The 20,457-nt window shown below is 49.1% G+C and overlaps 5 protein-coding genes across 5 annotated transcripts; 1 reads left to right on the top strand and 4 right to left on the bottom strand.

The window, feature by feature from the left end:
• Positions 1–108: 108 nt before the first annotated feature.
• On the bottom strand, positions 109–2,237 carry EI90DRAFT_2904356 (2-methylcitrate dehydratase; the record flags this gene model as incomplete). Its single annotated transcript, XM_039054170.1, has 12 exons — positions 109–190; positions 249–287; positions 353–393; positions 463–658; positions 720–782; positions 844–888; positions 941–1,140; positions 1,204–1,432; positions 1,499–1,715; positions 1,778–1,888; positions 1,960–2,124; positions 2,180–2,237. The coding sequence occupies 12 exons, from the start codon at positions 2,235–2,237 to the stop codon at positions 109–111; spliced, it is 1,446 nt and encodes a 481-aa protein (XP_038922643.1).
• A 107-nt stretch (positions 2,238–2,344) lies between these two features.
• Positions 2,345–4,054, top strand: EI90DRAFT_3278816 (NADP-dependent oxidoreductase domain-containing protein). The gene is made up of 8 exons (XM_039066628.1): positions 2,345–2,413; positions 2,524–2,701; positions 2,772–2,887; positions 2,945–3,034; positions 3,089–3,169; positions 3,222–3,602; positions 3,675–3,969; positions 3,990–4,054. The coding sequence occupies exons 3-7, from the start codon at positions 2,844–2,846 to the stop codon at positions 3,922–3,924; spliced, it is 846 nt and encodes a 281-aa protein (XP_038922642.1). The 5' UTR covers positions 2,345–2,413; positions 2,524–2,701; positions 2,772–2,843; the 3' UTR covers positions 3,925–3,969; positions 3,990–4,054.
• On the bottom strand, positions 3,690–5,489 carry EI90DRAFT_3207525 (uncharacterized protein; the record flags this gene model as incomplete). Its single annotated transcript, XM_039066434.1, has 6 exons — positions 3,690–4,157; positions 4,206–4,399; positions 4,425–4,574; positions 4,635–4,805; positions 4,852–5,286; positions 5,334–5,489. 6 exons carry the CDS (start codon positions 5,487–5,489, stop codon positions 4,085–4,087), a joined length of 1,179 nt encoding a protein of 392 aa, XP_038922641.1. The 3' UTR covers positions 3,690–4,084.
• Positions 5,490–14,100: 8,611 nt separating this feature from the next.
• On the bottom strand, positions 14,101–15,223 carry EI90DRAFT_1293277 (uncharacterized protein). The gene has a single exon (XM_039051616.1). The coding sequence runs from the start codon at positions 14,797–14,799 to the stop codon at positions 14,212–14,214; it is 588 nt and encodes a 195-aa protein (XP_038922640.1). The 5' UTR covers positions 14,800–15,223; the 3' UTR covers positions 14,101–14,211.
• Positions 15,224–17,052: 1,829 nt separating this feature from the next.
• On the bottom strand, positions 17,053–19,925 carry EI90DRAFT_3031807 (MFS general substrate transporter). The gene is made up of 13 exons (XM_039058344.1): positions 19,266–19,925; positions 19,131–19,209; positions 18,865–19,070; positions 18,577–18,809; positions 18,430–18,522; positions 18,357–18,376; positions 18,223–18,298; positions 18,088–18,166; positions 17,918–18,026; positions 17,605–17,858; positions 17,474–17,543; positions 17,304–17,417; positions 17,053–17,230 (listed from the first exon to the last, which is right to left on the bottom strand). Exons 1-13 carry the CDS (start codon positions 19,498–19,500, stop codon positions 17,101–17,103), a joined length of 1,698 nt encoding a protein of 565 aa, XP_038922639.1. The 5' UTR covers positions 19,501–19,925; the 3' UTR covers positions 17,053–17,100.
• Positions 19,926–20,457: the final 532 nt, after the last annotated feature.

Raw genomic sequence — 20,457 nt, 5'->3', positions numbered from 1 at the left:
ATCCGCACAATGGCATCGGTTTCGTCACCTTATACTCCCTTCGATTCCGGTCGGGGAACTAATTTAGATTGAGTGGAGTGGGCAGTGTGACAGCGTCGCTCTGTGGCGTTATGGTTTGACAAAAAGATCCGTGAACTGATCGACAGGTAAGGTCGAAAGGGTCTTGAGATCTGAAATCGTCTCTTTGATCCTAAGTTGATACGAAATGTCTCAGACGATGTATGTAGACGAATTGGCGATGCTCTTACTTCTTGATCCGAACTTCGTCGAAGTGAGGGCTAATGTGGCTGGAAAGAACGGACATCAGCTCAATGAGTGACAATACGGTCAGTGACCAGAAAACGCGTCGTACCGATCAAACTTCGCCAAAAGTAATGGTTTTCCCTCCTCGCGCTAAAAATAGAAGGATCATTCAACCAACCTCGACAGGGTAGAAGTAGAGGAAGGCGCAAAAATACTCACCCTTCGCTTATGGCCAACTGGGTACTCAACCTCGACTTCATCAAAAACTGTACCGTCGTTCAGCTCCACGAGCAGAGCATTCCCAATGCTACGCCTCTCGGGGTCGTGGTACTCAACGCTGAACCTTTTGTCCTCCACACAGTACGTTTTGCCGCGGAGAACATCGATGCGGGGATCGGCGGCAGCGGCGTCCGTGCTTTGAGGGAGACACAAATGTGTATGATTGTTCTGAATGAAGGAGAAATGGATGGACTTACTAGGATTGGGCAGTGAGTTCGCCGAAAATTAGAGGATAGGCAACCATGTAACTGATAGCATGGCTGCAGAGAGTAAAACAATGAGGAACTACAGCACTGTTGGTTCTGCCGAAAAGCGACTTACTCTCGGTCCGCAAAGTTGTCCAGAGGACCGGACTTATCAATAATCCTGTCAAATAAATTCAGCCGCTTTATGGCCAGGGAGGACGAAACATCGGTACCTAATAGCAGCCTCCTGCGTCCGAATCCTGATGCTTTTGATGTCGTCCGAGGTCCTTCCCAAAGACTTCAACTTGGAATGAACTTGAAGCGCAGCTTCAACGGCTGTCTGTGCATGAAACTCGGCGGGATACGAAATCTTAAAGAGCACATTTTCCATGATATACGATCCGAAGGGCTGCTGGAACTTGAACTCTTGGCCCTGGACGGAGCGGGCGACTCCAGTTAGATAATTGAAGGGCATGAGAATATTTCGAATTCGCACCTTGAATAGGACGTCGTAAAAACCCCATGTCTTGGCGGTCAAGACGCCTGGAAGCCCCATCTCTCCTTTTTTGACAAGAAGGGCGAGATTGACGGCACGCGAGCATGCATCGCCAGCTGCCCAAGACTTACGAGAGCCAGTGTTTGGCGCATGGCGGTAGGTTCGGAGGGACTGTCCGTCGACGAAGGCTTGTGAGACCGCGTCAATCGTCTGATCACGATTTAAGCCACTGAGAGTAAGATGCGAGAATTTTCAAGGTTGGTTATTTGTTGGACAGGAGAGAAAACTAACTCACAGAAGCTTGCTGACGACGGCAGTGCTGGCAACCTTGACGAGTACGACATGATCAAGTCCAATACGATTGAATGAGTTGAGGAGAGCAAGACCACCCTGGATTTCGTGTGCTTTGATCATGACTTCCAAAATATCTCGCACGGTGAGGCGTTCACCTTTCCGCGCAAGGTGGTCAGCGACAGCAAGGATTGCCCCGAGGTTATCCGATGGATGCCCCCCTGCGACAAGAGACCTTCATCTAGTTTCAAGAATGGAAGAGTATTAAAAGGTCTGAACTTACATTCGGCAGCGAGGAAACAATCGTTGAAGTCGAGCCACCGGATCATTGTCCCAATGTTGAAGGCACCACGAATGGGGTCAAGTTGGTAATTAGTCCCAGGAACCCTTGTGCCTACAATGAATCCAAGCTAGTCTCAACGTTGACGAACGGCGGCGATCCACCGAGGGAAGTGTACCACCCACCATTCGGCACTATGGTGCCTTCAACAACCGGTCCCAACAATCTAGCGCACTCTTTGAAACGAAGACCTTCCAGACCACAACCGATGGTATCGATCAGGCAAAGACGCGCGGTCTCAAAGGCTAACTCAGAGGTGATCGGTGTGTTGTGTACATAGTTGGCAATATCTTATTTCACACGAAAATTGGCGTGAGCGACATCCTGGCAGGATCACAAACATACCCTGGAGGACTTTATCAGGCTCTGGCCTGATTGTGCTCTCCCCGTGGTAGTGTGCCATTGTCCGTTGTTGGTTAAGGGCAAAAGCTGTGGCAGCGGATTGAGAACCCTGTGCGAACCGGCGACTGAAGCGAGAAAGTCCTCGTGTCAACAAGGAAGCTGTCACTGCTCTTGTTGCTGTCAAGCCTAGACGCTTTGATACGAGCATCACTTTCCCTTAATATCGGGTACAAACTGGTACGTAGTCGAATGGAGTCGGTCGTTCGCAGCTGGAGATTTAACCCTGGATATCGTCGGCCCGTCGGGCGCTTCCGAATAAATTCTTTTTTCACATCTTCCCTTCATAGCTGCTTGCGCCTGTTTTCCGTGTCTGGATATTTGCCGACGAAGCCTTCGACGCAATCGTGGGGGGCACCGGGGCAGTGATGATTACTTTGTGTTCGACGATAGTGCTCTCATCTAGTAGCTACTCATTGGAGCTTCCGTATCCAATTGCATCGTGGAAGCGCACAAGTCAGCGAATACGTAGGCCACAGGGACGGTCCATCTGTCAAATGTCAATTAATGTCTCATTATTCATCGCAGTTACATTCAGGCCAGCACCCCAGCTCGAATTCGTCCCGATATTCCCACGCTCGTGATCTGTGACGCAAGACCAGTCACCACGATGTCCATCACTAATTTTCCCAAGATTATTTACGGGACTGCATGGCAGGTGTTTGGAAATAGTCCAGTCGTATAAGCCTCCAGAACACAATCCTTTTACAGGAAACAGGACGCTACCGCTGATCTCGTTGTGAAAGCCGTCCTTCAAGGGTACAGAGCCGTGGACACTGCATGCCAGCCCAAGCACTATCGGTAGCTACCTTCTTCTTGCGTGGGCGGTATCGGATTATCTACATTGACTAACAGTGAAGATTTGGTTGGCGAGGCATTGGAAACGCTTCAGACGAAGCACGGGATAGCTAGGGATGAGATCTTCCTCCAAACAAAGTCGTAATCATTTCCCATCTTTGTCCCAATGTACATACGCATCCCTTCGTAGATTCACATCCTTGGATGGCCAAGACAGATCCAAGCCTCTACCTTACCAACCTTCAGCCTCCATTACCACTCAAGTCCAGCAGTCCTTCCAAACTTCCCTCCGTAATCTTCGGACAGCCCGCATCAACGCACTTCTCCTCCATGGACCCCTACGTACCGCCCAAAAAACCCTCGAAGCCTGGAACGCCATCGTGGCACTCAAAAAGGAGAATCGCGTAGATCTAGTTGGTGTGAGCAACGTTTACGATCCCAGGCTTTTGACGTACCTCACTGAGGGCGCTGGAGGAGTGAAGCCTGATATCGTACAAAATCGGTGGTATGAGGGTAATGATTGGGACCGGGACGTTGTCGCTTACTGCCTCAAAGAAGGCATTCATTACGAGTTAAGTAGATCTCCACTTGCAGACTCACAATCGTGCCGGCGAACTAAACGGCCGGTATCCATTCATGACAGATCTTTCTGGACACTAACGGGATCTCCAGCCCTGTTTAATCATCCATCCATAGTCAAGATTGCTGAATCCCGTTCATGCACCCCAGCCCAAGCCATTTTCCGCATCGCACAACAAATAGGAATCACTCCGCTCGCGGGCAGCAAAAACGAGAAGCATATGAAAGACGGTCTGCTTGCAGAACATATCGATCTCAATGGTCTGGATGATGGAAACATTACCGAATTCGTGGGACCAACTGCACAGGCTTGAAAATGCTTCAGAAGCAAGGATAGGCTTCATAACCTGCAGATCCATATGTCGAGCAATCGTCGTTTAAATATGATGCTGGTCTTCAGTTTTCCGATCTTAGCCTTCAACAGGGGGCTAAGACCATTTGCGGGCCGTATTATTATAATAGTATAGATGGTATTTACATATCATCGGTTTCGTAACAAATGGGGAAGGCGATGCGTTGATCGAGGAAGTTTCTTGACAATGCTTTCCTAGTAAGGGACTCAGTTTAATAAATACAAGAGAACAGAAAAACTTACTGCCGCATGTGTTGATAGGATTCACAGATATCTTCCCATACCTTGGCAGCGTTCGGCTGAGTTTTAAGCCACTTGTTCAACTCGCGAAGATGAGATTCATAGATGTCACGATAAAACGTTACTGTGAAGTCGTATTGTATCCCAGCATACCCGTTGAGTACATATTCGATCTTGATTCCAGTATCAGCAGTCATCTGGGTGAAAGACGTGCACGCTCACTGCTGTTGCTGCAAATGAAATTAAATGTTGCATAACATTGTCCTGATCTGCATCAATCACTGTCCCCCATGACAATGACCAATCAGCATCCTTGTAAAGATGCTTGATCAGTTTAGTGAAGGGGGGTGATCGGAATCGACCACGTCGTTTCTAATCGTCGTTAGTAGGCACGATGTTTCCATCACGTTCCATTCAGTGTTTCGCGCTTACCTCGGTATCTCTCCATTCATTGAAGTAGAAGTTTGTCCCACTGAGGAGAGCGCGTGCAAGAGCCGAGTTCTCTTCGCAAGGCTGGGGGCTGAATTTATATTCTTCGTCGACGTACTTCTTCGCAAGTGTCTTGATTGTGTTGCGGAAAACTGAAGGCTTGTCCCTCATCATCTTATTACTGTTAGTTACGGGTAATGTAGTTTAGATGAAGGCCTACTTGGTGAATGTGGCCGAATTGTACAAGTTTGTGGTCATATGTAGGAAAACGGTCCTGCGCAGCCTTATTCGCAAGACCGATGAGATCGTATGCTTCCATTTCGTTTGGAAAAGCTTGGGTGGTTGCAAGTAGGAAGCACAAGTGGTGCTTGATGCACGATAGAATCGCCCGGAGATCATTGTTCTGCTGCGTTGTAAGTTCCAGACCCAATTGATCGGGTTCAGGATCCATAGACGTAGCCACAGACGAGCCACGGAGGGAAGTTGAATCGGGGGTACGTAAGGTGGGAGGTGACTTCGATCTGGAAGGCTGGGCTGTTGAGAGCGCCTTATGCGATGTGTGGATGTCCAGGGTTTGCCCTGATGTTGGGGTCGGGGGCGAAGCCAGTTGCGAGGCTACAGGCTCGCGCGAGGGCCTAGAGGCCTTGGCCTCGACCTGAAGGCATGGTTAGCGGGTGGGATGTTTAATAAACTTTAAATTACCTTTGTACGTTTTTGCTTGGCGCGTCCGCTGTCGGAGACTGGGCTGTCATCCTCGACGTCGCTAGATACCGCAGGTTGTTCTCCTTTCCTAAGAGAGCTTCTCCTGCGAGTCTGCGCGGCCTGTAGCTTCTGACTACTCCTTCTTGTTGGAGGCATGACTGGGAATGGAGAAAAAAGAGCGACGGCGTGACCAACAAACCGTCCTCGTGATGTCATTTATGTAATTACTATCAGTATCTCTAGTGTCTAGAGCAATGGTTGGACGAAAAACAAATCCATTGTATTCATAGTCACATCGATATTTTCCAACCTGGTGGCGGACCCGAGCCTCGCATTGAATGAACGACGTTCTCGCCACTGATCATTCAGTTTGATATACCCTCCCCGAGAGCGCACGCGGTTGGTGATTTGTTTCGGCCTTCATGTCAGCTTTCAAGAGATATCAATGATTGCAAAAGTGATAAATTGTATCACCTGTGCCTGAACCAATTCGAACCCCAGATCAACGAGCGATCAAATAGTCAGAAAAAGTTAAGACACGGAAGAACGACTTTCCAGCTTACTGTACTCGTCAATTGCCCGATCTGAGCTCTTCTTACTTACAGGGTCAGAACCATTTGCACGCCGCAACATTCATTATAACCGAATGATTGATATTTGCATATCATCGGTTTCATAACGAACCGAGGCGGTGCGTCGATCGCGAGAGTTTTTTTGATAAGGCTACTTCAAAGAACTCAGTTTAAGAAACAAGAAAACTTACTGCCGCACACATTGATAGAACTCACAAGTATCCTGCCATTGTAAGCCACTCGTCCAATACGAGATTCGCGGCAGAACGTTGCTGTGGAATTGTGCTGCATTACATGCACCCATCAAGTGAAATAAGCCTAACTCCAAACGTAGTATGGATTCACGAGTCCCCGATATCTATTCCAATGGAGGCTGGTAACCTGCCTAGTTTGGAGTCAGGGTTGCCTCCCTTTCGCGAGTGAGCTTCCAACTTCTGCCTACTGTAGTCCTTGTTGGAGGCATGACTGGATGGAAATAGAGGCTGATAAACCTTCCTCGTGATGTCATTTACGTCTGGCTTGTACTAATAGCGCGGGTCCAGCCGGACGACCGTTTCTCGCTCACTGATTGGCTCAAGCCTCGCTCTTTTAAGGTTTTAACCTTAACCCCGAGTTCCGTCGGTTCCGACGCGGTCCTCTCATTGGCTCCCATTTCGCACTCATCTCCGGAATTGGAATTGTGCTCATTTGACATCCATTTGCACTTTGGCTGTATTTTCTTAACACCTAATCGTTTAACACGTCGCCTATCTGCCAGGTTATACCACAGCACTCGGTCGACACACTTCCGCAATGATTGCGATGGCACACACACTACACGCCCTGGAACCGTTCAATGTACAGAGTCTCACCAGTGCAGTAAAGAGCGTTCTCGCTCTCTCCCATTACCTCGCGCATGTACAAGGCATGTTTCCTGGTTGTGTAAGTGAAATGATAACCATGTTGAACGAAACACCGTTCTCTCTCGCTTTGCTCAAAATATCAATCTGGGTTCGAATTCTCCCCTTCACCATCTACCTGGAATAGAAAAAAAAATTAGAAGTCTCCTCTGCATGAATGTGCCAATGCGGGGACGATCACGAGACCCACATATGTAGTAACAAAAAAGCTCAGATTTTGATTTTGCGCGTCCACGGAGCGACAACGAACTGGGTAAGAGTCTGGTCTCAAACACGCTTGTACTAGATTCCCAAGGCCATCCCTCGACGATTCCGAACCGTGGATATCTCTCTCCACTCCATCGATGATTCCAACTCGACTCTATGCGTCATGTCGCTTCTCCACAACAAATTACTCCGATGCGTATGGGTGATCCCTACCTGTGAATCACTGAACCAAACATCGAGCGAGAAGTCTCTGCATAACTAGAGGACGTAAATCATCTTTCGTCTTACAGGACGGTGGATCCCACCATCAAGGACTATTGAAAGTGACCTGAATGGAAACTACGACGCAACTTTATTGGCCACTTGGCGACGCCGCCAAGCTTAATCTCAACCACGGAGCAGTTGAATGAATCAGATGTTGGATCAAGGCTTCGTTATAGTTCATCTAGTGCCTGATATCGCGTCTAACGCGTAGGATCGTTGGTCAAGCATTGGGACTTCTCAACATACATGTAATGTACAGGCGCAGGTCACAACCCCAGGAAGCCATCTATTCCAATAGAGGCTGTAACCCGGCTAAAGAAAGCAGTCCCCCACTCGCGTATGCTCTCTGTTCACTGGAAAGTTGATCCCCGTTTACGGCGAAGCAACACGCTGGAGGACGCACTTGGCATCGGTGACGACACTCGGCTATGCAGATGTATCCAAACAGGAGGTACGGATTAACCATGCGACGCAATCATATCGCAATCGACTGACTCATTTCATATCGCGTTATTGAGATGAATGTCAAGGTACAACCCGAACTCCCTTCCGGAATCACACGTTGCAACTGATCTCCCTTCGCTTCTAAAGGTGACAGCGAAGGAATGAGCTCAATGAGGCGCGCAAGGCCGACGGCGATGACCGAGGCACGTACAAGCCCCAACCACTGTATTGAAGTGTTATACATACATTTGTTTCAAAATCAGGGGAACCCCATGCTGTCGCGCTAATGTCATGCCATCCTAACCGCTCCAAGGTGTCCGTACTCCAGGCCAGGAACTGTCCCAAGAATCAGCTCCCGATCCACCCAACAGAATCCGCATTCCTCGCACCATCGCGCCACTTGAGAGGGATCGCAATGATTATGTACGAAGAGTGCCTCGATGGGATCCATGAGTCCTGAAATCGTACAGACACTTGAACGAAGCCCATATCGTATCCGACGTTTATATTAGAGCATCGGATCATGAGAATGGGCTGCAACAGAGGATGTCCTGCATTGGACGCCAGACCATGAGAGCCTCGACCTGTGTTACAAGAAAGTTGGTTACTTTGACATGGGGGATATGAGAACGGTGCTTGTCGTCGTGAATGGTGGGAGTGGGGTGAAATCTTAATGGACTGGGGTCAGCGACATCGGACAAGAGAAGCGCTTAACGTTGAGGGGAGGTAGTGGTCCGTAGACATAACAAATGGAAGGAGATGTGGTTAGTAATAAGCCTAAACGAGTAGGGTGTGGAAATACTTACCGTCGAGAACAAGTAGCCATAGACCAAGATGTAGTTAGTAATAAAGGAATGCGCATACTTACCGTCGAGAGAAGTGGTCTGTAGACCTAAAAATGGAAGAGGAAGGGTAAGGAGTGCGCATACTTGGTTGGGGTCAAATCCTAATGAACTGGGGTCAGCGGCATCGGATATATAATAAAAGCGCTTATCGTTGAGGGGAGGTAGTGGTCCGTAACGAATGGAAGGAGATGTGGTTAGTAATGAGCCTAAACGAGTAGGGTGTGGAAATACTTATCGTCGAGAACAGGTAGTCCATAGACCAAGAATATGTAGTTAGTAATAAACCTAGAGTAGGGAATGCGCATACTTACCGTCAAGAGAAGTGGTCCGTAGACCTTAAAAAATGGAAGAGGATGTGGTTAGTAATAAACCGAAATGGGTAGGGAATGCGCATACTTACCGCCAAGAGTAAGTGGCCCGTAGGCCTAAAAAACGGAAGGGAATGTGGTTAGTAATAGGTAGGGAGTGCGCATACTTACCGTCAAGAGTAAGTGGCCCGTAGGCCTAAAAATGGAAGAAGATGTGGTTAGTAATAAGCCTAGACGGGTAAGGAGCGCGCATACTTACCACCGAGAGCAGTGGTCTGTAAACCCAGAAAAATTAAAAACGGAAGAAGCTGTGGTTAGTAATACGCCTAAAGGAATAAGAGGCGAAAATACTTACCGTCGAGGTTATTGATTACATGCGGCAGAGGCGCACAAGGAGATGGAAGATCCCTAGAGAACAAAATAACAAAATTAGCAGCAGGCGTGGGTTGCTGTGAAAGGCAAAACTGTCAGTAGTCCCACGGAAGGAAGAAAGGAAACAGAGAAAAGGAAACCACGCACCTTGCGACCGTCCCGGAAGAGCCAGAGCTATGTACCTAGCCGCTCCCCCGACCCGCTTTGGGTTTCGGAAGAGCTCGTATGAAACTAAGCAGAAGCCCCCAGCAGGACCAAGGACGGCCCAAATTTTCAAAAAGCAAAAGAGGAAGAAAGAGGAAGGAAATTTAAAAGGGAACTGCATTCCCCGATCCAATCCCTTCCAGCCTAGTGTTGTTTGAGCAAGACATGACGACGCGCCGGTACGCATATCATGCCCATATCGGCTATCCGATATGATACCCTTTTACCATGTGTTTCGTGTTTCACTGTTGATTGCTTTCCACATGTAGCGCTGTCGCGTATCTCACTTTCTTATTACTTTTGTCTGATATTCGTGTTATTACTTTAACTACTTATACCGCTGTGCGGTTACAATATCAAGTTGGTTGTTCCCCGTTATCCGAGTGTCCCCGCTGAGAGCTACATAACAACAGGTTATGAGCCCAGCCTAGGGCTTAACCACCACAACTCAAAAACACTCGACGCTGCTTACATCTAAACCTCGCGCTCAACTTCTAGTCGACCTAACCCATGGCTGAAGACTTGGTATCCCTCGGCAAACGTCTCCCTATCTTGTCCGGGAAGGAAAACTACACTCAATGGAAAACCAGCATGGAGGATATACTGACTTACTCGGATCTATGGGCTTACGTTCAAACCGGTTACACTTTGCCCACCGATGCGACTCAGAAGGCCACAGCCGAGAAGGCACAGCGCAAGGCGCTTACGTTGATTCGTCTGCAAGTATCACCGTTCGTCCACACGTTTGTCGTTGATTCTCAGACCCCCGAGGCGGCCTGGAAGATCCTCAAAAGGGAATTTGAGGTGACCGGCGCCACATCCCGCATATTCCTCCGCCGGGAGTTATACACAACTCGCATGGCCGAAGATGACAACCTGGACACGCATGTCCAGAAGATGCGCACGATCTATAATAATCTGCGCATAGCCGGTGATAACATTCAAGACTCAGAGTTTGTAATGGCGTTACTTATCTCACTCCCCACCTCCTGGGATAGCTTCACCTCTACCATTGAACTCAAAGATCTCGACTCTACGGACACTGCTGTGAAGAGCGCTGCTGCTGATTACATCCTTAACAGGATTAAAGGCGAAGCCAATCGTCGTCAATCGCGCAATACAGAGCCGTCCAACTCCGCATTCAATTCCAAATCCGACCAACCAAACAAAGACAAACAGAAACCCGATCGATCCAACTCCGAGTGCCGCTACTGCCACAAGCATGGACATTGGGCCAAGGAGTGCCGGAAGCGGATAGCAGACGAGAAGAAGAAGAATTCGGCAAATGTCTCCTCTCAGGAGCAGGAGCCGAGCTTCTCCTTCGTCGCATCTGCCAATCCTGCTGTCCTGGCTGGTAGTCGATGGATTGGGGATACTGGTGCGGATGACCATGTTGTATCTGAGCGAGAAGCCTTCTTTGACTATGCAGAGACCCCTGGCCAGTTTGTGACTGGCGTAGGGGGAGCTAAGGTTCCCATCCGAGGACGCGGGACTGTTGCAACAGTAATGCATGCTGGGGACTCTTCACGGATTGTCACTCTCCACAACTGTCTACACATTCCATCATCCCAACCCAACCTCCTATCCCTTTCCCGTCTCGACGATGTCGGTGGTACCATGCAAACACAGTCCGGCCAGATCAAACTTCTCACGCGTGATCGCACACCACTCTGTGATGGCCGAATCCAAGACCACCTCTACCGTCTCGACATGCAGACTGTCGTGGCCGATGCCCCTTCCATACTAGCTGCGATTTCGGGTGATTCTTCGCCCAAAAGTCGTACCTGGGAGGAGTGGCATCGGGCCCTCGGACATCTTAACCCATCCTCGCTTAGGACGATGAGGGACATGGGAGTTGTTGAAGGCTTGGAGGTTACCCCCAATTCCACTCTGAATTTCACCTGTGAAGCCTGTATCCAAGCTAAGCAGACCTCGAGGCCTTTCCCCAAAGAGTCCAGAACTAAATATAAATCAGTCGGGGACTTAATCGTCACCGATGTCTGGGGTCCGGCTCAGGTTCTAGGCAAAGGCGGGTATCAGTACTTCATTTCATTCACCGATGTTGCCACCCGTTTTAGCGTCGTAGCATTCCTTCGTCAGAAATCCGAATCGGTTACTCAATATCGTCGATTTGCTGCTCGCATCCAGACTCAGTTCAATCGTAAAATCAAAGCCATCCGGTTTGATAGTGGCACCGAGTATCTCAACGATTCGATGAAGTCTTTTCTCGCTGAACAAGGAACTACGTACACGACAACCGCTCCCCATTCCTCCGCCCAAAATGGCATTGCCGAGCGTCTGAACCGCACCGTTCTAGATCACTCGCGTGCCATGTTGTTCGATTCCCAACTCCCTAAGTCCCTCTGGCCCTATGCCGTATCATATGCCACTTTCCTGAAAAACCGTACCCCGACGCGCGCGCTTGATGGCCGAACTCCATACGAGTCCTTCTTTGGAAAGAAGCCAAGTGTCGCAGGCGTTCAAATATTTGGGTGCGATGTTTGGGTCCTAGACCAATCTGGTAAGAATGGGAAGTTAGATCCCCGTTCTAACAAGTTCAGGTTCTTAGGCAACTCAGAGGAGACCACCGCCTACTGGTATTACAAGTCCAGCGGGGAGGTTGCGAAGTCGCGGAACGTCATTTTCCCTAACCCCACCCCTGAGAGTCCACCTTCCCTCCCTCTTCCACTGCCATCGCCTGAGGGGGAGATTGCTGAAAGTGGACAGGCGACGCAGGAAGAGGGGGAGCACGCTACCCACAATCCCATTTCCCTTCCCAAACACTCTGAACCTCCTTCCAATCAGTCCAACCACCCCATCCGCCCATACCACACACGCCGTACTCCTCTGAACGAGCCTTTCCTCAAGGTTGTCTCCGACCGTGGTGCTGTTCAATCAACGGTACAGTACTCCCATTGCGGGGACTGTGACCCTGTTGCTCTTGCAGCTTTCACAGACGAGAAACCCGAGGTCAAGGACGCTCTTCAAGGACCTCATGCTGAGCACTGGCGGGCCGCGATGGATGCCGAAGTCGCACAGTTACTAAACCTGGACACTTTCGAACCCGTACGTGCACCTGCGGATCGGAAAGTTATTGGATGTCGATGGGTTCTAGCTACGAAGAAGGATGCTGAGGGGGAGATTGTGAAGTTTAAGGCCCGGTTGGTTGCGCAGGGTTTCGCGCAGGTTCCGGGGATGGATTATGGTGAGACTTTCTCACCAGTGATGCGGACTGAGTCGTTCAGGCTCCTGCTGGCACTTGCTGTGCAGCTAGACCTGGAGATTCACCAGATGGATGTCGTAGGGGCGTATCTTAATGGGGAATTGGAGGAAGAAATCTATATGAAGCAGATACCATGGTATGAGGATGGGACGGATAAGGTCTTGAGGCTGAAGAAGACGCTCTATGGCCTGAAACAGGCAGGCCGAGTCTGGAATAGACGTTTGCACGCTGCTCTTGTCGATCTGGGCTACACTCGTTTGTTCACGGACTCATGTGTCTACGTTCGGCGCTTAGACGACCAAATCTCTATGATCGCGTTCCACGTTGACGACTCCGCGATTTTCGCCAATGACGCTCACATGGACCAAGTCAAGGATGAACTTAAGTCTAAGTTCGACACACGCGACCTTGGTGAGCTACATCATTTCATTGGGATTAAAGTAACGCAAGATCGTACACGCGAGTCCATCACCATCTCCCAATCATCCTATACCCACGAAGTCCTCGAACGGGCTGGGATGGCCGACTGCAACGTCGAAGACCTACCCATGTCGCCCAAGAGGAAGCTTTCCCCATTCCCTGGCCCCCGTCCAAACTACCCTTACCTCACTATGGTCGGATCACTTATGTGGTTGGCTATTAACACCCGTCCCGACATCGCATTCGCCACTCAACATCTTGCCCAATTCAACACGACATACGGACCCGATCATGTTCATGGTGTCAAGCGTGTCTTACGTTACCTTAAAGGCACTGTCAATCGCGGGATCGTGTATAGGAAATCTGACTCTGGTTTCGCTGCCGAAGGTTTTGCTGATGCTGACTATGCAGAAGACTTCGATCGCCATTCCATTACCGGGGCCGTGTTTGTCATGTCTGGTGGACCGATTGCGTGGACGTCGAAGAAGCAGGGCACTATCGCCCTTTCTACGTTGGAGGCCGAATATGCTGCTATCAGCCACGCTGTTCGGCACATACTTTGGCATAATATGCTTATGGCGGAACTAGGTTTTGAGGCCCCGCGTCCATTCAGACTTAACAGCGATAATCGAGGAGCGATAGCGTTGTCGCGCGACCCTCAGTTCCATGGCCGCAGTAAGCATATCGATATCCGTCATCATTTTATTCGCGACCACGTCGAACGTGGAAATATTTCTATTTTTCACATCCGTTCTGAAGATAACTTGGCTGACATTTTTACTAAGCCGCTTCCAAACCCCGTTTTCACCAAATTTGTTTCTTCACTAACGGACGACGTCATGACTTGAGGGGGAGTGTTGTTTGAGCAAGACATGACGACGCGCCGGTACGCATATCATGCCCATATCGGCTATCCGATATGATACCCTTTTACCATGTGTTTCGTGTTTCACTGTTGATTGCTTTCCACATGTAGCGCTGTCGCGTATCTCACTTTCTTATTACTTTTGTCTGATATTCGTGTTATTACTTTAACTACTTATACCGCTGTGCGGTTACAATATCAAGTTGGTTGTTCCCCGTTATCCGAGTGTCCCCGCTGAGAGCTACATAACAACACCTAGGCTATACTCCTGACGACATACAGCACTCTGATGTGGTGCATATTTCGCCGCAGGGCATGACGTTCGGCATTGGGGATCCAGGAACATGCACATCGCATTATACAGCGCTCTGATGTGACGCATATTTGGCGGGGCATGGCCTGGCACAGAGGCATACGGCATACAGCACTCTGATATGGTGCATATTTAGGCACGGGATGATCTCTGGGGAGGGGGAAAGCAGGAGGAGAAAGAGAAAGAGAAGATACAGCCGGAAACGCATTTCGATTGGCCGGCATATTTAAAAAAAGGGGAACATATGATACAGCCGAAAACGCATTTTTGTCGGTCGGCATATTTGGAAGGCATGAAGGAATAGGGGCATAGGGAGGCATAGGCATAGAGTATACAGCCGAAAATCGGTCGGCATATTTGGGAGACATAGAGGAATGCATAGGGGCATAGGGGCATAGGGGCATAGAGGCATAGAGGCATAGAGGCATGGAGTATACAGCCGAAAACGCATTTTGTCGTTCGGCATATTTGGAAGACATAGAGGAATGCATAGGGTATACAGCCGAAAATGCGTTTCCATCGGTCGGCATATTTTCAAGTAGAGGAGAGAAAGTAGGAGCCAGTGAGGAAGCGGGAGAGAGTGGCCACTGAACGCAGTGGGGCCATCCATTTCGGGAGAGAGATAAGGGAATGGGAACGTGAGAGTAGTCAGGATGCTAGCGGGAGAGATAAATGAGTGACAAGGTCAGTGTAGAACAGAAACTTATAGCGGAAGAGAGTGGCCGCTGAACACAGTGGGGCCATCTATTTCGAGAGAGATATTAGGGAGTGGGAAGGCGAGAATGTCAGGATGCTTATAGCGGGAGAGATAAACGAGTGACAAGGTCAGAGTAAAAAAGAAACTTATAACGGAAGAGAGTGGCCGCTGAACACAGTGGGGCCGTCTATTTCGGGAGAGAGATCAGGGAGTGGCCAAGTGGGGACAGTTAGGCCGGGTATATTCCATAGGAGGGGTATATTCTACATGGAGGGTATCCACGCAGAGGGGTATATTCCATAGGAAGGGTATATTTCGTGCGGAGGGCATCCACACAAAGGGGTATATTCCATGGGAGGGGTATATTCCACGTGGAGGGCATCCATGCAGAGGGGTATATTCCATGGGAGGGCTGTGATTCCCTGGGGGGAAAGAGGAGGTCCCTCTCAAGGACTCCTCAATTTATGCACGAAACCAGGCATATTCTGTTTGTTTTTGTTTGTTGTTTCAGAGCACACGAAAGCTGCCATGAAGTAAACAAAGGACAGGATTTTCATGACAAATGTGACTGAGACACAGATGCCGAGACCAAAAATCCAGTCCAGCTGACTTTGAATGTATTCCTCGGTGAAATCCCACACTTCTCCTTTAGACAGTATGTTTTGCTTTTGAATTTATTTTCCATCCCCACCATTCTGATGATGACAAATGCATAGAAGACAGCATTACAGAGTCTCGAACCGGATGCTGGACGTGCTCATTGTTTTGACAACATGCTATTTAACTCCGCTTCAGATCTTTTACTTCCGCATGAAACAGAAACGGCTCAGTCCAGCAAAATATGCCTGTATTCCAACAGGCGAGTAGTGCGATGTAGCCTGCTGAATTGATTACCTTGATTTTTCGTTGGGCCTAAAGGCGGCCCGAATTCACAAAGAGGAGAGTGGGAAGGAATGTACAAAGTTCATTACTGGGCTCCCATATTAGAGATCGGTCGATTTACATGCACCACCCAACCATGATTACACTCATGATCCATTCAAATTTATGGGTCTCGGTTTTCGATCAGATCATACCATTTGGTTCCCCTGTGCGCGATGTGATGGCTAGAGTTCACTTAGGTGCGCGTCCGGTCACCCATTCACGGGCGCATTGGATGTGTTGGAAGGAATCATAATGCGTAACACAGTCTGGGCGACATTCGTGGGACAGCAAACTAAATCGGGAGTGACAAGTCGGATTCTGATTAGGTAGGCCGGGGACCACGTGAGGTTCTGGTTGCGGGGTCACGATGTCGTTTAGGTGGTATGCGTATGAACGCTCAATCCTTTCTCTGCTCCATTCTTCGTGCGACACTGTTGTCCCCAGGCCTCTGCACACTCTCCTGTTCACACGTGCCAGTCTTTGCACTGAATCTCTCAGTTAGATCCTCATATTGAGAGGCCAGATCAACTTTTCGGTTCTGCCTGTCGCTGCTGAACTGTCGGATATCGACCGCCAACTCTCAATCGCTTGTAAACCACTCTCACGGCTCAGCCTGTGGCCTTTGAGTCTCACGGTGGGATCGGCTTGTCCTTGTGCTTTCATGGTCTCCACAGCGTCACTATTTGCACCCGTGGTCCTTATCAAACTGCCCGTACAAAACTCCCATATCTCATCTCATTTCAAACTCCGAGGGTTCCTTATTCCTCCTCACGATATTCCCGCAATTTTTGCGAGAGCTAGAGACGCGACGAATTCCACCCTTAGGCAACTCAAAGCCCTCAACAAAGCCGCCCCATCGATATTACCTCAGAGATGTCCTTGGTGAACAGAGCATACGTGGGTGGGTCAGACCTTGTAAGAAAATAGAGTCATGGGATAAATAATTGGCCGAATTCGTTAATATTATTTCCAATCGCCACTATTATTGGTGGCGGACCTCAGCCTAGCGTTGCATGAACGACGTTCTCGAAGCCAGCTCAGTTTGATATAGTCATACCCTCGCTGCAAGTGACACGCGATTGGTGATTTGTTTAGCCTCCAAGAGATGTCGGAAGTGGCAAAATAGTAAATTGTACAAATATACGGTGAACCAATTCAAACCCCAGATCATTGAGTGGAAACGTAATTAGAAAGAAACCAAGAACAAGGATCAAACTTTCGAGCTTGCTGTACTCGTCCTGGGGCTCTGCATCGACAATAGGCCAGCACCTTCAAGCGCCTCTCGGATTTTCAGGTCAGGATTGGGGGACCACTTGGAGCGTGCACGAATTTGCGGCCCACTAGTAAAAAACGAGCAGTGAGTATCAGCTACTCGGTGTCCATCGAGATTTGGCGTTAGTTCACATGACTCACTATTTGAGGAAGAGCCACGGAATTGGCGCGAGGAGGAGGGAGAAACAGCCAAGAAGCGTACATGACCACTGAATTCCCATGTGGTGAACCATCTGGGGTGTGAAGAGGGGAAACCTTTTTTCAATACGTGATGTTAATTTTATCCTTCCGATCAAGGGAAAACAACGTACGCAAATGCAGTCATAGCACGGAAAAATGCATTCGCACCCAACGCAGACGCCGCGTAAATGAGGTAGGTATCTGAAAAACCATCTCCCATGAGAAAGACGGGAATTTGATCTCAACTTGAATGGGCACTCGCCAATAATGTAACCCAATAAGCTGACGAAACTCAAGTTGATCGCCATCCCAATAGGGATCGTCGACAGAGCTGGAACATACCACGGGATGGAGGAGTACTCTCCTGTCCATCCCAACCAAAAGATTCCAATAACCAACAAAGGTCCGCCGATAATTGCAGCGTCAAGACGTTCCTCTGGTGGAGGGAAGCCTTGCCATAAGGGCGCGAGATGAACAAATTTCCTTTGCAAAGGTACGTTAATGAAGCCACCGAGACTGGCGAAAGCCAGTGGTTAGCGTGGTCCTTGGCACCGCCCAAAGATTAGAAGCCCTACGTGGTGCCTATCCCTATACCAAGGAAGATAAGTCCTGTGTTCCCGATATCGAACCCGCGACGTTCTCCCCAAATGATTGGGAACAGCTCGAATAACCCAAACAGAATTCCTAGAGTCAAATTGAAATTTGGCGCCCGCGTGTGACATGACGGAGGGAAAGAAACACGTACCATAGATCAAGCTCGAGTAAAGTGTAAGCAGGATCAAGATAGGCTCCAAAGCCATGATGACGAAAGGGCGAATAATTGCCTACGAACCAACCATGTGAGGCATAATATTCAACCAGACACAACAGAGGGCTGTACACGCTGGGCGATACCCCGGAAACTCCAATCAGCCCCTTCATGAGCGGTATACAAGTCCTTATTCTTTACCGGATCCCTAGTTGATGAGAAAGTTTTGTTACGATGATTGAGGTTGAAAGATCGGGTTTGCTCACTCCTTTCGTAATCTTCGAGCCTGAAACAGGATCAGCGTTGCAACACGTAAAGGATTTAGGCAGTTCGACGTACTTTTCGAGTGAGAAGGACAGGTGCGAATGTCTCCGGAAGAAAAGCGGTGCATAAAACCCAGCAGACAAAGGAAAATCCAAACAGGCACCAAAACTGATATCAATCTTCAGCTTTCAAAATTACATTTCAGCCTGAGACATTGCTTACCAACCAACGCCACCCTTGATGCCCGCTCTGGACCAGGTAGCCCCCAATCACAGGACCAAGCACGGACCCAACGAATACAGACGTTGCGTAAATACCTACTCCTTTTCCTCTTTCCACGGGCCCCCACAAGTCACTCACGACACCTCCTCCATTGGACAATGGGGCAGCGGCAAATAGCCCACTCAAAAATCGGGTAATGAAGAGCGTTGCGGTATTGTCAGCCAATGCTTGACCTGTTAGAGCACACCACATCATAAACATACAAATCATGGCCTGTAATTCGCTTACCGATGATGAATAGGGTAAAGCCAGAGAAGGAGATGATGAAAACAATCCGACGTCCATACATCTCTGAAGTCGTTCCCCAAATGATGGGTCCGATGGCAAAGCCAAGAAGAAAGAGGGATGTGATCAACTGACTGGCCACGAGGCTGATTCCAAATCGTCTGGAGAGAGAAAAAACTGAAGCTGCTGGTGCAGACGAGCAGAGCGTCCTGTTGATTGTTTTTCGCATTGAACCGCTGGCTTCAGTTTAGTAACATTCCTTCACTCACACGTTGATAGTAAGTAGGCCAGTGAGTGCCGTCAAGAACTGTTTATATCTCGGGTTCCAATTCTTGGGATTCGCAGGATCTGGATGTAACGAAGGTTATGAAGCACGTCATTTTAAATATCAATGTCCTCCTTGCCATTGGGGCCGTCCCAGTTGACGAGATTGGAGTCCTCTTCATCAATATGTTCATCCATGGTGGTGGCTATTCTTGAAAGTGCCACTGAGACCACCGACCTTGCATTGCTTGTTGTCCTGCTCAGAGTCCTTCCCGTCTCGGAGGAGTATCTCCGTATGACAACGGGCGTCCGCTTTGGGGTCGGATGGCCCCACTTTTCCTGGTAGTCTTCTGGAATGCTGTCAAGGTTCGACATCCTGGGCCAAACGTTCAACAACCGGAAGGAGCAGAAGAACCGTTCGTGGATGAGGGGTGCCTTTGGTGCCTTGGAGGGTAACGCTTATGAACCTCTAGGGGACGCTAGGTCCGGTAGGCCTGCCTTATGGTGGTGTTTAATTCCGATTCTAGAGACCGAGCCATGTAACTACCCCAGGCCATCGAATACGTTGAGACAGTCGGTGGCGGCTTGCGAGAGTATGCAAGATAGTATGTCTTTGGGATGTGAGGTGGCTGTCAGCCGCAAGCCATCGCCAAACTTGGTTCCCACACATGAATTGCGTGGCCAACGGCATGCACAAAATAACAAAAGCTTCCAGTGCCTAGTTCGCCTTTGGGTTTCACTAATACAGCTCTTCCTGTAAGTACACAACTGAGGTCGGTATACAGAGGCACGGTTTCCTCCGCAGCGTGAGCTTAACTCGTATTCGCCGATCTTAACGCAAATCCATTATTGTGTGTGTAAGCCAAGCAGTTCTTCTGGTTTCATCCTAATGAATCAAAGGGACTCCCAGCGAACTGAAATTAAATCAGTGGCGCACAATATTCACGCAGGAAGCGGCTCCCAGAGCTGCGGAGGACAGGTTAGAACCGGTCGGGTCACCGTCTGGACTCCGCAAGCAGCACCCGGAGTGACCACCAATTGCATGACTTGAGCACCGCCACGTTGAGGCTGCAGAGAGCCATCAGGCTGTAATGAAGTAACCCCCGACATGCACAAATGCCCGCTCCCGAATCTACAAACTCAGGGTATCCGGGAACGGGAAATGAACTCAAACGTCGGCGCCTTCAAAGATTTGTTGACATTAAAACCACAAGCCACAAAATATCAGTTGAGATTATTTCCCCACAAGAGATGATATTGCGAAGTGAGTATAACATCATATTAATATTATAGCCACGCGATTCGCAGCTGCCATACGCTTGGCGGAAAAGA

This window comes from Cantharellus anzutake (genome assembly GCF_015039405.1).
Source record: "Cantharellus anzutake strain C23 chromosome Unknown EI90scaffold_3, whole genome shotgun sequence".
NCBI lineage: Eukaryota > Fungi > Basidiomycota > Agaricomycetes > Cantharellales > Hydnaceae > Cantharellus > Cantharellus anzutake.
Note: the sequence above shows the minus strand (reverse complement) of the source record. Positions and strands in the feature narration are given on the sequence as shown.

What these genes read in the sequence shown, in the direction of transcription:
- EI90DRAFT_3278816 (XM_039066628.1), top strand. Translation starts at nt 2,844, where the DNA reads ATGTCCATCACTAATTTTCCCAAGATTATTTACGGGACTGCATG. An exon ending in ATTATTTACGGGACTGCATG is followed by an intron (nt 2,888 to 2,944) that starts GCAGGTGTTTGG and finishes ATCCTTTTACAG; the next exon opens with GAAACAGGACGCTACCGCTG. An exon ending in GAGATCTTCCTCCAAACAAA is followed by an intron (nt 3,170 to 3,221) that starts GTCGTAATCATT and finishes ATCCCTTCGTAG; the next exon opens with ATTCACATCCTTGGATGGCC.
- EI90DRAFT_1293277 (XM_039051616.1), bottom strand. Translation starts at nt 14,799, where the DNA reads ATGCCGACCGATGGAAACGCATTTTCGGCTGTATACCCTATGCATTCC.
- EI90DRAFT_3031807 (XM_039058344.1), bottom strand. Translation starts at nt 19,500, where the DNA reads ATGTCGAACCTTGACAGCATTCCAGAAGACTACCAGGAAAAGTGGGGC. An exon ending in CAACTGGGACGGCCCCAATG is followed by an intron (nt 19,210 to 19,265) that starts GCAAGGAGGACA and finishes CGTTACATCCAG; the next exon opens with ATCCTGCGAATCCCAAGAAT. An exon ending in TTACTCGAGCTTGATCTATG is followed by an intron (nt 18,027 to 18,087) that starts GTACGTGTTTCT and finishes ATTTGACTCTAG; the next exon opens with GAATTCTGTTTGGGTTATTC.